Source organism: Prunus mume, linkage group LG7 (assembly GCF_029339155.1).
Source record: "Prunus mume cultivar Tortuosa linkage group LG7, ASM2933915v1, whole genome shotgun sequence".
NCBI lineage: Eukaryota > Viridiplantae > Streptophyta > Magnoliopsida > Rosales > Rosaceae > Prunus > Prunus mume.
Genome location: NC_142704.1, coordinates 6783629 through 6801769, shown reverse-complemented (window position 1 = coordinate 6801769; position 18141 = coordinate 6783629). Strand labels below are relative to the sequence as shown.

General features: G+C 38.2%; 3 protein-coding genes across 3 annotated transcripts; 1 reads left to right on the top strand and 2 right to left on the bottom strand.

Annotated features, from left to right (window-relative positions):
• Positions 1 to 4162: 4162 nt before the first annotated feature.
• LOC103343097 (plant UBX domain-containing protein 10-like) lies at positions 4163 to 6010 on the bottom strand. The gene is made up of 4 exons (XM_008246774.3): positions 5213 to 6010; positions 4954 to 5127; positions 4646 to 4846; positions 4163 to 4551 (listed from the first exon to the last, which is right to left on the bottom strand). The coding sequence occupies exons 1-4, from the start codon at positions 5771 to 5773 to the stop codon at positions 4324 to 4326; spliced, it is 1164 nt and encodes a 387-aa protein (XP_008244996.2). The 5' UTR covers positions 5774 to 6010; the 3' UTR covers positions 4163 to 4323.
• Positions 6011 to 9611: 3601 nt separating this feature from the next.
• LOC103343095 (protein neprosin) lies at positions 9612 to 12775 on the top strand. Its single transcript, XM_008246773.3, has 7 exons — positions 9612 to 10551; positions 10728 to 10814; positions 10904 to 11122; positions 11212 to 11376; positions 11484 to 11537; positions 11619 to 11765; positions 12253 to 12775. Exons 1-7 carry the CDS (start codon positions 10129 to 10131, stop codon positions 12628 to 12630), a joined length of 1473 nt encoding a protein of 490 aa, XP_008244995.2. The 5' UTR covers positions 9612 to 10128; the 3' UTR covers positions 12631 to 12775.
• Positions 12776 to 13671: 896 nt separating this feature from the next.
• Positions 13672 to 17272, bottom strand: LOC103343094 (2-oxoglutarate (2OG) and Fe(II)-dependent oxygenase superfamily protein). The gene is made up of 9 exons (XM_008246772.2): positions 16999 to 17272; positions 16514 to 16684; positions 15992 to 16154; positions 15732 to 15849; positions 15511 to 15580; positions 15335 to 15415; positions 15009 to 15065; positions 14786 to 14897; positions 13672 to 14507 (listed from the first exon to the last, which is right to left on the bottom strand). The coding sequence occupies exons 1-9, from the start codon at positions 17206 to 17208 to the stop codon at positions 14035 to 14037; spliced, it is 1455 nt and encodes a 484-aa protein (XP_008244994.2). The 5' UTR covers positions 17209 to 17272; the 3' UTR covers positions 13672 to 14034.
• Between the last annotated feature and the right edge of the window lie 869 nt (positions 17273 to 18141).

Below are 18141 nucleotides of genomic sequence, written 5' to 3'. Positions count from 1 at the left end.
TTTATGAAACCATATACCATGTGAAGGGGTACCTTGAGAAATCTGAGTATTCGCTGCTGCATATGTGAATCAGTTGGAGCATGCATGAATTGGCGAGACTTGATTAATCGCAAAAGAGATATCAGGCCGAGTCCAAGTTAAATATGAGGCCTCCCACAATGGATCTATACTCTGTGGGATTTTCCAAAGGTGTACCACCGTGATCCAGTTTGGTAGTTCCAAGAGGTGTAGAACAAGGCTTAGCACCCTCCATTTTTGTCTTTTGTAACAAGTCCATCAGATATTTACCTTGATGGAGAAAGAGTCCCTCGTTGGTGCGTTGAACTTCAAGACCCAAGAAATAATGTAAGGGACCCAAGTCCTTGACAGGAAACAAAGAGCTCAGTTTCTTGATGAAAAGATTGCACACTGATGAATCTGGACCGCTGACCAAGATGTCATCCACATAGACAAGGACAATAACAAGAACTGGAACCTTGAGAACAAAGAGGGATGCGTCAGAAGATGATTGAGTGAAACCAAGAGACTTGAGAGCCTGAAACAATTTATCAAACCAGGCCCTGGGAGCCTGTTTGAGGCCATACAAGGACTTTTTGAGCTGACACACATGATTCGGAAAGTTTGGATCACTGAAGCCAGGTGGCTGATGCATGAATACTTCTACCTTTAAATCACCATGAAGGAAGGCATTACTAATATCAAGTTGATGCAGAAACCAATTGAATTGCACAACAAAAGTTAACAAAATTCTAATAGTGACAGGCTTTGCCACAGGACTAAAGGTTTCCTGATAGTCCAAGCCCTCTTTTTGATGAAATCCCTTGGCAACGAGCCGAGCTTTATACCTGTCAATGGTCCCATCAGGCTTTTTCTTGATTCTAAATACCCATTTACAGCCTACAACATTCTGGGATGAAGAAGAAGGAACCAAGATCCAAGTTCCAGTTGATTGGAGGGCATTAAATTCAGCTTGCATGGCTGATCTCCACGCAGCAAATTTAGAGGCCTGATGATAGGTTGTTGGGACATAATCAAGAGAAGATGATAAAGGGTGTTTGGTAGCAGTATAAGCTTTAGGCTTAAAAATGCCATTCTTTGATCTAGTAACCATAGGATGAATATTTTGACCTGGTAAAAATGGAGAAGAGGAGTGAGATTGCAAAGGGCTGAAATTGTGTGGTGATACAAATTCACTAGTATTAGGAGTATGGGAAGAAGGATGGATGGAGGGAGAACTTGGTAAGATAGAGTGTGAGTTGGGAATGGAAAATTGTAGGTCAATAACAGGAGATAAAGTAGGGATAGAATCAGAGGGGGATGCAGACTTGGCAGTAAAGGGAAATGACTTCTCATCAAATAAGACATGCCGAGAGATATAGACTCTGTCAGTGATCATGTCTAAGCACCTATAACCCTTATGCTGTAAACTATATCCAAGGAAAACACACTGCTTGCTCTTGCCATCAAGTTTAGAGGAAACATAGGGTTTTAACCAGGGGTAACAACTACATCCAAAAATCTTTAGCCTAGTATAATCTGGTAATGTATGAAATAAAAGCTCCCATGGAGATTGCGCAAGACCAGAAATAGGCAACCTGTTGATCAAGTAAGTAGCAGTGGATAGAGCTTCAACCCAATAGACTTTAGGAACATTAGAAGCCACTAACAATGTTCTGGCTGTTTCGACAAGATGCCTATGCTTGCGTTCTACACCATTCGGTGTATGTGGGCAACTGAACTGATGAGAAATACCATGCAAATTAAGATAAGACTGAAAAGAAGCACTAGTGAATTCACCCCCTGAGTCAGAACGGATAGCCTTTATTTGATTACCAACAGATTTTTCCACATATGTCTTGAAAGTTACAAAGGTAGAATACACCTCAGATTTTCTTCTCAAAGGAAAGAACCAGCTATATCGGGTGTAATCATCTACTAACAGCAGGTAATACTGAAACCACTCACAGAAGTTACAGGGGCAGGTCCCCATACATCACAATGAAGTAAAGCTAGACTATGGGAAGTAGATGAACCAGCAGGGTGAAAAGGCAATTTATGATTTTTTCTATAGCACAATCTGAACAGAAGAAATCAACGGAGGATTTACCTTGCAGTGCAAGCTTATTACCAGAAATCACTTTTCGAAAAATATTGGAGGAGGGATGACCCAATCTACTATGCCAAATCTGCACCTGGAGCTTTAAGACTGACAAATGCTGAAGAAGAAATTGAAGAAGCGCAGGTGAAGGAGAGCTTTGCAAAGGATAGGATCCATCTCTAACTGGTCCCCGCAAAAGCATCTTCCCCGTAAAACGATCCTTGACAAGGGATCCATCAGAATCAAGTGTCAATGAACATGAATTGTCTTTGACAAATTGAAAAGCAGACAACAAGTTGTGCTTCATTTGAGGAACATGAAGTACATTTTTCAATTTAAAGGAAGTACTGGGAGTATGTAACAAAGAGGAACCAATATGGTTGATGGACAGACCTTTACCATCACCAATATAGACTTTGTCTTCACCAGTGTAAGGAGATGAAGAAGATATGTTGGAGATGTCATTGGTAATGTGAGACGTTGCGCCAGAGTCAATGAGCCAGGAAGGAGAGGGCTTTGATGTATAGTGCGCACACATTGCAGCAAGCTTGGTGGGAGGGATTTTACCAGAAATTGCAAGATTCATGCGATCATAGCAGTCGATGGCCTCATGACTTGTATTTCCACAAATCTGGCAAGGAACACGAGCACCAGAGGAAAAGGAACCACGAGAGTGGGAATTATGACCACGATTGAAACCAGAAGAGAAGCAGAGTTGTGGTTGCCTCGATGAGAGCCAGAATTGTAGTTGCCCCGATTATGGCCATAGTTACCCCGATTGTTGGAAAATTGATTATTCATGCCACGATTGGAATTATATCGAAAAGAGTTGTGAAGCGATGGATGTTGAGTAGCAAATGCCTGAGGTGGTGTAGGAAGAAGAGGCGGTGAGACTTGGGCCGAGAGAGCATGAAACGGTTCAGTGGTTACAGAGGAAGCAATTTTCTTCCTTCGAGTCATGGAAAGCTCATTTGTGAGTAATAAACCATGTAATTCATCAAGAGATGTTGAAGAGAGACGGAGCATGATAGAATCAATGAATGATTCAAACTCATCAGGAAGCCCAGCCAGTGTAGCAGCAATAAGATCGGATCCAAACCAAGCTCATTTGCGCAGTGAGGAATCGAGATTTCCTTGGTGTTGTAGATAATCACCATTGTTTGGGAGCCTTTCAATACTCAAGACGAGAACGGCGATGAATATGAGCATCGAAACACCACCAAAGCGCTGCTCAAGTTTGAGCCACAGATCTCTAGACGAAGAAACATCAGCAGTAAACGGAATGACTTCCTCGGAGAGCGTTGAATTGAACCGGATGAGAAGATTCGATCCTTCTCATACCAACTCGTAAGCAGTGATTGAGTGATCGATCTGGTAAAAATGGCACCGGACAAGACTCACTTCCATCAACAAGTCCAAGAAGCTTGTAGCGACGAAGAATTGGGGCAAATAGAGCACACCAAGGCAGATAATTCGAACGCTTGAGCTTGATCAGCACCATGCTACCGATGTTTTGAATTGTAAGAGAAGTGTAGGTCTGGGACGAATTAGGGTTTGAAAAGGAAGAATTGGGATTCTGAGTGGGGATAGACGGAATCGAGAAGAGGATTCAAGAGGTGACGCCATCAGAGATGAAGGAGACAAAGAATCAAGAGAAAGAACAAGAATCAATTCTTGTCGGATCGAGATCAAACCAGAGATTAGAGCACAGAAGCGGAAGAGACTAGGATCGAAGAGAGCCGTGAGGCAGTGGCGATTGATACCATAAAGAGAAACAAAGGAACCAGAGAAACAAAGGAAAACAAAAGAATAGTTTTACTGAATAATCCTCTTCTCATTTACTGAATTTTCTTACATAATTACATTTACATTTGAGGTGTATATATATAACCAAGGCTGTACTAAACTTTCCCTAACAACCTGCTGTAACAAACATAACAGCATAACAAACTAAATGAGCTGTCATGAGTCATGACTTGGCATCTTTATCTTTAGTTGAAAGGTTTAAAGTTTGAACTTAGTCTTCTCAGTAGACTTTGTTTTGTTGGCACTTGACAGTGAGTGAAATTAATGAGATTGTCCCTTTTGGCATGGCCTCATCCAACCCACTACTTGCTCCAATTGACATTTTCTAGCAATAATAGAAAAACCCAAGATTGAAATTTTGATTACAAGGATGCCAATTTTGGTTTTCAATAGTTGTGAAAATATAGAAAGAATTGATGTCACAGAAGTTCAAGAAAGAGGGTTGCTCTTGGATGCAGTCCAGCATCCTTGAGTGTGATCCCCATTTGGTCAACCCCATAAACTCTTTTTGGGAAGCTTGAAATCAATCTGTAGTTTGCTATGCCAGGGAGGCCTAGTGAATCTATGTATCTGTAAATTGACTGCACTTTGTCTGTGCACAAGAAGCACTGCTCTCTTCTTTCCCCATTTGGAAACCTTATCAGTATCTGAAGAAAACAACAATGAAACAACCAAATTAACAATATAATTACTGCTTTTTTTAAAAACTCAAAATATGATGTTTTGTCTCTAAAATTATACCTGTGCAGCAGCCTGAGGATCCTTCCCCCTATTTGCAACCTCCTTGTATTGAGCTTCTCTTGTACTAGAAGCCTCTTTGGTTTTTCCATACTCTTGTTTGGTAGGGTAGTTTTGAAGTCTCTCATTTTTCGCTTTGGTAGGGGCTTCTGCTGGTTTCTGAGCTCTGTATGCTGGAGGTAGATTCTTTAGCTTCTCCTTTTCCTACAGAAATGGGCAAGAATGTTGGTTCATTGTCAACTTTCTGCTTCACTAGATAAAGTCTTGGACCTAAAGCATGGCATATATCATATGTATAGGCACAAACAAACCTTGTCTAACTGCAGAGCTGCAAGATATGCTGCGTCTTGTTCTTCTCTTAGACGACGGTCTGCTATTATAGCTTCTGCCTGCTTGACCTTTGAACTACGAAAAGCCGACCCTTGTTCCTCCACAGTCCTCTGCAGAATCCCCACCAGCTCAGTTGGGGAAATTGGTCCTTCCATCTAAACATGGACAAAGCAAAGAACAATAGTGATGGATGATTATTTAATGAAAAAAGTACTAAAATACTTTCATGTTTCAACCAACCTGTCTTAGCACTGCTATGCTTTCACCAGGAGCAGGAGCTATAACAGCACAGAATGGAAAGCAAGAAGGGTTCATTGTTGCAGCCATTTGTAGACCTTCCCCTCTATCAGCAAGTGCTCCCCAGGAAACAAAGTTAGCATCAAGAAACTGCACCAGCAGCTCTGAAGACAGTGTCTCCCTACAGAAAGAGGGTGTGAAGGGATGTTCCGGTGAGTGGAGATACATAAACAAGAACTTGTGTTCACCCTCTGCAATCTTTAAGGCCTCCATAAAATGGCAAGCATAAAAGAATGGATGCATGGTACCATATTGCTGCTCAAGGCTAGGTAGAAAAGCTGATACATCTAGACCAATGAGGGGATCTTCTGGATGCTGCAGTTGAAAGTTTGATGGTAGAGTTTGAGCTTTTCTTCCTCCTATTCCTATTAGGCCTCTACGATGACCCATGGCTCTTGAAAATCCTCCTATAATGCTTCTGGGAAGGCTTACCATCCGGCGAACAATCCCATTGTGAGAGGCCTCTCCTGCTGATCTTACGCCTTCCCTCATCGCCGATGACATAGTTAACTATCTACACTATCCCCCAAGGATAACAGAAAATTGGAAAGAAAGAAAAAAAACAAAGTACAGTGTTGAAATTGCTCTTTGCTTATTAGAGTGATGGTGAGATTAGTTGAGCTTAAAATGTGGCTTTGTAAGACAAAATGAGATATATAGTTTATGAACAAACAAGCAGCAGTCAGTTTCATTGTTCCTTTATTTGATGAAAGTTCAATTGTAGAGATAAAAAAGAGCATTGTGGGAGAATGTGAAGATGCCTCTTCCTTTTTCAGGTTCTACAAAGATGGAAGGAGAAGGATGCTTTTCTTGTCAAGCAATCCACCGTTAATTGAGGAAGAGATGCATTCAATTTGATTGAAACAGACTATGGTGGACAGAGGATCCATCTTTTTATCCATCATTTCAGAGTCCAAAGAATTCATGCTCCTTGCAATGGTGATACGACAGATGAATAATTTGTTTTCAGAATCTGTTCTTCATGAATGTTTTTTTTCAATACCAACAAATCAAATCAATTGAAAACTGGAAATTGAAGGGCCAGAATTTTGGAATAAAGATAAAAGTTAAAGTGAATGTAATGTGTAAAATGAAATTAATTGGTTGGAGCATGCCTTTTTTAATTAGTCAAGAACTGACAACTTGTTGCCAATATAGTCAAGGTAGCCCTTTTCGCAGATTAGCATCATTGTTAGCTTTAAAATGTCAAGATTAGTGACCAAAGTAATGAAAGTGTTTTCTGTACTTGAGTTGATTGATCATCTTCCAAGTCTTCCAGACCAGTTTTCTCTTCTTTCATATCTTTCAGGGTAAGTCATGATGTCAAGAAATCTTTTTGACCTCCAAACCATAAACCACATTAATTTTTTTATTTATAAAAGAATTAAAAGAAAAAAAAAATCCAAAACCAAAATAAATTCAAACAGTTTGTTTGAAACTTTGAATGGTTGCTACCCATGTGACAGTGGAAGTCCCTACATGTATAATTGCATCATACCTTTGAAGGTCTCAAAGTGTTGTGCTTTTGAAAAAAGCCAAATAATTTCCAGCTTTTCTTTCATATATAAATAGTGGAAAAGAAGATTAGCTCCTATGAAAGATAAACATCACATGGTCTCCACATTCATCTGAGAATATGACCCATCACCATCTTCAACCTTCCAAGTAGGCACTAAGATAGGTATAGTGCCTTATAGCTTCTGCATTATATAATCTGCAGGCACCACTATGTATCCTAGGCTATAAATGGACTGTCTTATGATGATGCTGAAGATTTTGGTCATGAAAAATTAAGTGAATATGCTAATTGGTTTTTTTTTTTTTAATTTATAATAATTTCTTATTAGCCCTTACTCTTAGAAACCAGAGCTTATGGTGTAAGTAAGAATGTTATCCATTTCTGGTACCTGCAAATCATAATCATGGAATAATCATATGATTATATTCTAATTGTTTGCTCATCATTCTTTTAAAACGGTATTTTCACAATTCACAAGAGAATCTACCAGCTGGGCGTGCCTTCTGCTACAAACTAGAAACTGCAGATGATGTAAGATTTAATATCAGTCATATCAGACCAAGAATGAAGAATTAGAGCAAATCCCAGTATAATATCAGAGCTAGCTCCAACAAAATTACAGGGCAATAATATTTTTGCTTTTGCAAGTTGGCACCCTTTCAAAAAGCATATGGCAATGGCAGCCTTTCAAGCCAAGAAGAAAAAAAGGTGACATAGTTTTATATAGTTTATGCCATGAAATGACATTAACTTTAATGGATTACATAACCAATTCAAATTTTAAAGAATATAATCCATTCCATGAGAGATCTTAGATAGCTTCAAAGTTCAGACATGTATAAATTCAGGCCATACTCCTTTTTTCTCCTTTAAAAATTTGTAGATTATAGTGGGGCTGGAATCTGTTCTCTCAGACCAACTTTTCGAAAGGGGGCATGGTATGGTTGCCACTGGAACAACTTAATAATCTCAATGTGGTGATGTTGCTTTTAATGAGCGTGGGCTTAGGGTGGACCAATATTCTTCAACTGGTTGCTGCAGAAGTTGTTGGGAGTGTGAACGGATCTTTTGTGAAAAGAAGAGAGCATTAAAGATAGAATAGAAATTAGCAAACAGGGGAGGGGATGAGGCCTCAAGCTGAAAACTCGTTTGAAACGGGAAAAAGTTATCACGTATGTTATACCATAATTAATCTAAGTAGTAAAATAACATTATTCTCGTTGCATTTGAAAGTAGCAAGCAAGCACCATTGCCCAGGACCCTAAAAAGAGAACGAAGCACCAGGCTTGAGGGCCCATACCTTTCTGCCTCCCACAAGCTTTAGTACCAACCAAGTTAATTGCATGGTTAATTACAAAAAATTACTAGGTATAGGTAGGAATCTTTTAACTTTCATATCATGGTAATGGCAATTTAAAAGAAAGTTTTTGTATAATTAGGAGCTTCATTAGACCTTAGTATGATTGATTACACATTAGAGTGGTATGCACATGTGGCTTTTTGCTGGCCCTTAATTACTTTTGGGGATCTTATTATATAGGTGATGGTACCCTCTTGCGGCATTAAACTAGCAAACCTATACTGATTTGGACATCAAGCTTTTGGCTGCTGTCACACTGTCAATTTCAATGACAATTCTCTCTTATCAGTATCGTGTGTGTTTATAATATGAGTTGATTAATAATATTATTTATAATACGAGAATAATAACTTCTTGTATTATATCAAATTACTGATATATTTATTAACATTATATCTTTTAAACACATACGTTTATAATACGAGTAAATCAATAACACCACGCGTTATGGAAAAGTTGAAAAACTTCCCATCTTTAAGGCCCTAATGGAATGGTGCCCTCTTATAGCGTTAAACTAGCAAAGGCAAAGCTAACCTTATTTGGAGATCAGTCTGAATCATCAAGCTTGAGGCTGATGCTACACTATCAATTCCAACAGTAAATTCTCTGCTACTATTGTCGCTTGGAGGCTTATGGGTTATATATGGCATCACAAATTGTCGGCATATGGGAATTTGACATGCTTGACCTTTGGCGTCACGCCTAACCATGATCTTGACATCAAATATAGATGGACCTACCTCATCAATATGCACCCTGCGGCATCGTTTTCCTTAGCAAATGTTGTATAGCCTAAATAAATTAGGGGTGAAGGTTATTAGTATTACTGATGTTATATCTTCACAAAATGGTTATTTAACAAGAATCTTTTTTTTTTCCAAATATGAACTTAGTCAAATTGGTTAGAGCAGATACACCCCAGTTAAAAATATTATCTAAACAATTTTTGTGCATTTCTAGTTTGGTAAACCATCTATTTTCCATCGTTTGTTACGGGCAAAAGCATTGACTTTTCCATTTTGGAGTGAATTGCAGAGCATTGACAATCTAATAAACAAACCAGAAGGCACAGCAATTTGGCAAGTAAGATGCTGCTGAAAGCACAAGAGGCACATGCTGCAGAATTTTTTCTCAAACTTTCATCTGATCATTGCCTTAAGTCACACCAATTACAAAAGCATTTTCCTTTTCTCCTCCGTCATAAGTATTTACAGGAATCTTTTGATTACCAATAATTTTATATATAGTCAAAAGATTTTACCCACTTGGGAAGTGGGAAGTGGGAATTTATTTATTTATTTTCATGGTCCATTTGAAATGATGAAATATACATATGGATGGATGGTCCATTAGAAATTATAATGTGAGGTTGTGCACTACATCTGTTCCACTTCCTAGTGGTAACGGGTGACAGCAATATGATTACATTTTATTTATTAAATCTCCAGAACATAGATCCATTAGAGGAAGGGAAATAATGAGACCGGAAAGATGTTGCAAGGGCCAAAATGGAATGAGCTGAAAACAAAAGATTCTTTCAGCCAAAAAAGAATAAGGAAGAGAATCCAGAAGCTGTTAATTTTTAGAGATACTTGGCTTGGCTTAAGCTGTTAATTTCTAAATTAATTAACCTGAAACTCGAAGCACCCACTTCTCCGTCTCTCTCTCTCTCTCTTCGTGAAAAGAATTTAAAACCATTTTGACCGCAACCCTCTAAAGACTTAAACTTGGGAAGTACGAAGCCCCACCAATCCAAGTCTATTTTAATATGCTCATGCCTCTAATTTTCTTAGGTGTCAGAAACACAAAACCAAGCCCCAAGAATCTCTCTCCTTGAGAGTGTGTGTGAGAGAGAGAGAGAGAGAGAGAGAGAGAGAGAGTTGTTTATATGTTGGAAATGGTGAGGCAGTGAATCAAAGTGATTAACTTGGCTGGCTTGGCAGACTTCATCTTTGATGGTTGCTTGTGTTTTGTAAGGACATGAAGGGAGATTATTCAGGTCGATGGACAAAACAGAAGAATGAATACAACACACCCTCCTCATGTTGTTATGCAATTCAGCACACAACAAGAAGACAACAACAATGCATACAAACACAAACTGTTGTTGTTGTTGTACCAAAACAGAAACCTACTCCACTAAAACATTCCTCTAAACTGGCTCTTCTTCCTTGCCACATCCACACCAACACTTTCTCATTCGTTCCCATGCTTCTTGTTCTTTTATTTCTTGTTGCTTCTTCTCTCTTCACCCCTGCATTGTCACACCCAATTGTCTCAGATTCCGGCCGCCGCCTCTCGCCGGCCAATCAGACTTTTCAGCCAGGTTCAGAGTTCAACAAGTTGAGGGTTGTCCAGTCATATTTAAAGAAGATCAACAAGCCTGCAGTCAAGACTATCCAGGCATTTTCCTTTTGTCTTTGATAGTGAACTTCTATATGCTGCAAAGTTCATCTTCTTCTTGTCTTCTTTTTTCTGTTTTTGTTTTTCATTTTTTCGAATCGATCAATAATTGTCCTCCATGAAATTTCAACCCAGCATATTTAATGACTTTGGTTGCTGTTTATTTCTGTCTGCAGAGCCCTGATGGTGATGTGATAGACTGTGTTTTATCTCATCTTCAACCTGCTTTTGACCATCCTGAGCTTAAAGGACAGAAGCCATTGGTAATTTCGATGAACTACCTACCCTTTTTCAAGTTTGGAAAGTTAATGTGCAATAAGTTTATTTATAATTAAGGAACATGGTTCTACAGGATGAACCAGAGAGGCCCAAAGATAAAGGCCATAACAACACAGATATAGTGGGAGACAGTTATCAACTGTGGTCAGATTCTGGTGAATCCTGTCCACAAGGAACTGTTCCAATCAGGAGGACAGCAGATAAAGACATTTTAAGAGCAAGCTCCATCAGAAGATTTGGAAGAAAACCAAGAAGAAGTGTGAGGAGAGACTCATCAGGCAGTGGCCATGAGGTTAGTGTTTTTCATCTCAAAATTTAAAACTGGTAATAGTCAAACTGTCATTGACCAAATATTTTTATTTTTGTTTGGATATTTGACAGCATGCAGTTGTGTTTGTAAATGGAGATCAATACTATGGAGCAAAGGCCAGCATAAATGTGTGGGCTCCACGTGTGACTGATCAATATGAATTTAGCTTGTCACAGATTTGGGTAATCTCTGGTTCATTTGGCCATGATCTAAATACCATTGAAGCTGGATGGCAGGCATGTCTCTCAGATTTCAGATTTGTCTTACACAAATTAAATTTCCCAAGTTTATTTTCTTCTCAATTTTTAAAAGCAATGTTTTTTTTTCCTCTTTCTTTCTTCAGGTTAGCCCAGAGTTATATGGAGACAACTACCCTAGATTCTTTACATACTGGACAGTAAGTTTTTATTAGAATCCTTGTTTTTCTCTTCTGCCTATAAAATGAAAGAGGTGCTAATTTGATGCTTCTAATATACAGACAGATGCATATCAAGCCACTGGATGCTACAACTTGCTTTGCTCTGGCTTTGTCCAAACTAATAACAAGATTGCTATTGGAGCAGCAATATCTCCAAGGTCTTCTTATGGTAGCAGACAATTTGACATTGGCTTGATGGTTTGGAAGGTGAGAGTTTTGGTCAAAATTCAAATGATTTATATTCAAAGCCAAAAAAAGACAAATTTAAATCAAATCAATATCATGAGAATTCAGTTTGCCGTCTTGAGGTTTAAGGTAGTTTGTTTTGGTTGGTCACAACTCACAACCAGAAAAAAGAAAAATCTGTTATTCCCCTTATTTTTATATTTAAAGACTAATAATATTCTTTCACTTCCCCAAGGTTAAACTTTGCTTCTTTACTTCATAATAGGGCATTTCTATTATTTTATTTATTGTTTTTTTTCCCTTTCACTTGCATGAATGATTGTGTGAATACTTTTTACTTCTAGATATAATCTGCAGAACCAGATAATAAGACAGTAAAATAAAACCCATCATGTAAGGGACAAAAGCTCATCATTATGCAGTCAAAAGACAAGGCAAGACAAATAACCTAATGGATTACAACCGATTGACCTAACAAAGTTACCAACATGTAATTATGATATTGCAGGATCCAAAGCATGGTCACTGGTGGCTAGAATTTGGTAATGGCCTACTAGTTGGGTATTGGCCTGCATTCTTGTTTAGTCACCTGAGGAGCCATGCAAGCATGGTGCAATTTGGAGGAGAAATTGTAAATAGTAGATCAATGGGATACCACACATCTACACAAATGGGGAGTGGCCAATTTGCAGAAGCTGGATTTGGAAAAGCATCTTACTTCAGAAATTTGCAAGTAGTTGATTGGGATAATAACCTACTTCCTCTTACAAATCTTCACCTCCAGGCTGATCATCCAAATTGTTATGATATAAGACAAGGAAGAAACAATGTGTGGGGGACTTACTTTTACTATGGAGGCCCTGGAAGAAATGTAAGGTGTCCATGAATATAACAGCATAGTACAGAAAGCAACCTGTCTTGATTTTTTCCATTGTGAGGTATTTATTATTTTTACTTTGTAGGCCATAACAAGGGTTTTGTTGTATTTTACAGTCCTCATATTAAAAAAAAAAAGTGTCTTCTATTCAAAACGTTTAGCACCCTCTCACTGGGACCATGTAAATTTGAGGACAGAGAGTGCTGTGGTTTGGAAAACCCATACAGCTTTAGAAGTTGAAAACTTTCTTGGTCTGAAGCAAAGCAAAATGCATGATATTTTAGTGGCAAAGCATCCTTATTTTAAGGCCAAGCATGTGGGGAACAACAAGGACACAAAATTTAAAAGAATCCAGCACACATAACCACTTGGAGTACTCTCAACCCTTTTCTGACTTTATAATATCATAGACATATCCTACCTTCCAACTCAGTTTTCTAAATCCTCAAGTAAATACAAGAATCTCAGTTTCCACAATTATAATGTTGATATTAACGTAGAGTCGTCAACCCCAAATTGTATTTAAATAGTTGAAATCTGCACTTCCAGCCAAGCTTCTGCTCCTGGCAGCAAATTTTGTCCTTTTTCATTGTTGATTGCCACAGAGTCTACCCATTTGAATCAGGTGTTCAGTTTTCTAGAAAATGCCTTAAATCACTTCAGCATGTATTTGTGGTAAAGTAGGGAAAACAGAGAAACTGGGGACAAAGCATAAAATTTTATGCAAAGCTTAAGGCTTCAACTTAAAGCAGAGTTGTACGCGTATTGCACAACAGTTCTGTCAATGATGACTAAGGAAAAGCACTAAAAGACGCTTCGCTTGAAAGCAAAGAAACCAGAAGAAAAATGAGACATTTCCTTTTGGTTTGTTTTACTTTCGCAGGTCCACATTGATTCCGGGGACAGATGAATCATGAAACGCGTTAAAAGAATATCCCGCTTTCTTCTTCTTCTTCTTTTTTTTTTTCCATATTTAAACATCACTCAAATATAATATTCAAACTAAAAGCAAGCTGTGAACTGCTTAATCATAAAAACAAAACAAAAAAATAGAAAATCATTAAAATAGAAAATTTATATAAAGGTAGAAGGAGAAAGAAGAATGAATTGTTTATCTAATATTTAGAATGATACAAAGTGGATTCACCGACTCAGCAGAGTTGGTCAAACTTCATTGAGACAATAAGAATCAGCCAACTTCAAGGGCAAATACCATGCACAGGGCTGCAACCACCATGGTTGCTATTAGGATCTCATAAGCCAAATAGGCAGTGCTTCAGGAGATTTATAATCTTGGCGTTTGGCCACCACAAAGATAGGTCAAGATGCACCTTCAAAATATATTGAGAACCAGTAGTTCACCATGGACATTTTGTAGCAGAGTGTCATTCTAGTGAGTCTGTTAATCATTGTTCAATTTAGACGGGAATCATCTTCTGCTATTCGAACGCCCATAAATTCTGCAACAGCAAGTTCTATAAATTTAATAAGATCTTCAGGATTGCAGACTCGAGAACTACAAGTTACTATGACGTCCAAGTCCCTCATATCATCTATCCAAGCATTCTTTGTTGCAGAATTCCAGTTCTGTTGCATGTGTACCATCCCATATGTTTTTCCCAAAATTGTACACAGTTTAAAGAACTCGGGATCCTTTAAGGTTTCCCGAAAATCCAAATGAAATCCATGACTTCCTGTCAAATCTTCTACAGATTTTATATTCAACGCAATTTTCTGAATAGATGCAAGGTTGAAAGTCAAATGCTGAGCTATTGGGGATAAATTCCAAGTGTTATTCCCATTCTTTCTAGCGAGATAATGAAGTTGGATAAAGTTGGCTAAGGACAACCGTGCTAGGAAGATTAAGAAATCATTGAAGTTCATGCCTGCATTAAAAAGAGAGAATTAGTATGCAGCATAGGATTTTTCAACCATTTTGTTTCCTCTAAAAAAAAAAATTCCATCTTCCTCTTTCAGGTGCTTGAGTTGACAATGGCCGAATTCAGCTAATAATTCAGTAGTTATGATTATGAACAAGTCCCTGGCTTAGCCACTTAGGAAATCTAAACAAGCTTAGGTTAATGTATGCCCGCTTTTTAGAAGATTAGGATACCGTGACATTAAAGTACTGAATTTAAGCATTCTCCGAAACTTTATACTCTACCTGTATTAGCGGCAAGGTTGCGTTGGCAGAGACCTTCAAAGTCATCACATATATCCTTGATGTCTTCTATGTACTCCTTAGCCTCGTTGTAGTCCCTCAAGAGCAAATCCCACTACAATTAATGAGATAAATGTTAGTTCCACTAGAACATTGGCTTCATCAATGTTTCATGGAATGCTAGAGTTTTAATACATGAGGTACTTGGCAGTAATGTTCCTCTTACCACCCAACAGAGATTATAAGCGTTGAACCAGTTGTGGTTTATTGAAATTGTATCTTCCTGAAAGCATTATGAACACAAATAAGATGATAAGTTTTCATTCCAGGCCAAGAAGAAAAGGATAAGATATTTTTATTTTGTTCAAGTATAAAATCAAGTACTGCTGTTAGTTATTTTTTCCTTATTTTACATATAGGAAAAGTTCAACTTCACATAGAGAGTGGTTTACTTGGACAGCCTTTCTAAAATCAATCACAAGCTTTCAGACTTTTATTTTATGTATCGAAAAATCCAAGCATGAAAAAAACTTGAAGAAATAGAAGACATACCAAATTGTGAACTTGATGATACCATCCGCTAGGCACAAAGATAATCTCATTTTGCTCTTGAGTGCACTCCAACCAGATAGTCTGCTCAAGAGAAGAATATAAATTTCAAACACAAGGAAAGTAGCAAAATAAAGATTAAAAAAATTGACGAAAAAAATTGAAGATTGCTGATTTACCTCTGCAAACCCAGAAATCTTAGTTTCATTAACTTCATCAAAGATATTATATACACAGCTTTTCATATTCCTGAAAGAAGAGGAGGAGGAGGAGGAGGAAGAGAAGAGGGGAAGGGAAGAGAGAAAGTCGTATAAGAACAGAAATATGGTACTCTTTTTATCAAACCAATGAACAAATCAATCTCTCTGATTATTATTAGTGCGAGAAACTGTAACCATGCCTGTCAAACACAAGATGACTTTGAGAAGGAGACAGGAAAAGCCACCGTTTTTTGCCGCACACATTGGCTGACCAGCTATACGACCTAAAAACATCAGCATGAAAAGGAGTCCAGGTGCCTGCATAAAGATGAAATGTTAGGTAATTTCATGTGGGTTAAACTAAAGAAAGGGGAAGCTAAATCTCTGTTAAAGAAATTGACTTAGATGACATCTATGATTAACAAAAAAGAGAATGCGTCTATCACAAATATGCTCGAACCTTTTGCTCCCATGTAAACAAAACGATAATCAGAGCAACTTATTTCGTTATTTTCTGAGTAAATGTTGGGATCATTATGCATATGATAATTGTCAAGATATATGTTGAGCCAATCATCACAAAAGAACACCGGAGTTGTGTATGCTTCATATTCTGGGTACTCCTGGAGATCAGAATACAATAGGACGATAGAACAAGTGAGGCGACTGAGCTGGAAACTTTTCACATATTAAACATAGACTAGACACGATGATATGGGCAAAGTGACAGACTATCCAAGCTGACATGTCCCGAACATACATCTTTCTTTTTTTTTCTTTTTTTTTTGAGCAAGTAAATAAACTTATCAAACATAGAGACTCAAATTCCACATACACCTGAAGCAGACAGTAGCAAAGACGAAGAAAGCAACAAGTCACCAAGAAACTTATCCTTCAACTTAGTATTAAAATGCCACAACTAACTCCTCAACTGCCCATAGTTATAACTCCCTATCAATAAAGAGTGGATTCTAACTAGTACCTTTACAAAATGCCAGTCCTTCAAATATAGCGACATCTTGCTCATAGCTGAATGACTTGAAGCATTGCCATGCTCCTGCATGGGGTCCCCAAGCCATTGCTCAACAAATTCTGCAACAGTCATTTCCAACCTCTTCTGATCTGTGAATTCCCTAGTACCACAATCTGCAACCTAAAAGTAGCAAAATGTCACATCATCTTTAAAAGGTAGGGAGCAAACCCAGAGTAGCACGGTCATATATACATCAAACATAAAAAGCCTGAACCTTTAAACCATTTATTCAACTCCAAACCCACAGAAAACAAAACAAACCAAAAGCAAGGGGTAGTGGGTTAGCTAATATCTAATAACCATTGTCAATCTTCTTAATTATGATTAATTCCTCTAATATACTTCATTGAAATCAGCTTCATGCGGAAGCTCCCAGTGTAACCAACCAAAGAAAAAAGAGTAAAAACTTCAACTTTGTGCAAGAAATTAAGTACCTGAACTTTTGATTTCCCAAAATGGGTAGCGAAAAATTGAAGATTGGGCTGGCCATTGTCAGTGACCCAGTCTCTGCAAGCCCTCCAATCGTCCATGAGACCTGTGAGCACCACAGGCTGGTTTTTCTCCATGTATCTCTCTACAAACTCATGGTAACTCAGCTCTTTCCCGTTCACCTTCTCAATTTGCCCGGCAATTTTGATACCCATATTTTCTCCTCGCAGCTTAGGCAAACTTCACCGAGTCTATTCATTTCATGCGTTCGGTTTCTGTGCGCGCCCTATTGATTTGGGGAAGAAGGCTTACGCTGGGCCGGGTTGGGCCCAAAGTACTTCTATTGGGGCATGTTGGGCTCAATAAAATGTTGTCCAAAAGCCTAAAGTGAACAGCCCACGTGGCCTCTTGCATCTCGGGCCACGTGGGCAGAGATATATCTTTACCCGCACGTAACCCGAATAAAATCTCCTAGCCCTAAACTGAATAGGCTTTTCATTCTCTTCAACGAGATTTGAAACTCACAAAACCTTTGGTTGACGAAGGAAAGCACAAGAAAGCAAACTAGAAGCAACGACAATGGCGGCTCCGAGTTCATCTGCTCATGATCAATCTCAGCCCTCTTCTTCTTCGGACCCGTACGTATTCCTAGTCATATGTTTATAGCTATTTTTGTTTCCTGCGAAAGTATTAGTATTAAGGTTACTAACATAAGCTAAGTTTAAATAAGACAAAATGGTCTAGCGCCTCCAATTAAGAACAAGCCGGATAACATTTTTTTACTACCTCTCCAATCGGAAGAGGCAAACTTTAATTGTCTGTACTAACTAAACAATTTAAGGCTTAAAGTGGACTTTCAAATCATTTTCTCTTTAAATTTTTAGTGACAAAGATGCGATTTTTCAAGAGTAATGTGTGCGTGGGGGTGGGGGGTTTTCTGCTAAAACTTTAATCACAAAGGGAAGAGAATTTAGAAGTTTTCTGGGATTGTTGCGTTTGAGTTTTCTTGAACTCGAAAATTTTAACCAAAAGAGTGCTCTTTTTTTTTTGCCACAAGAATTTCTTGTATTTCGGGATTCTAGTTTTGAATGAGATAATTGGAGTATTTGTATGCAAATGGACGATTGTTCTTGTTAGCCGAGTTTTTC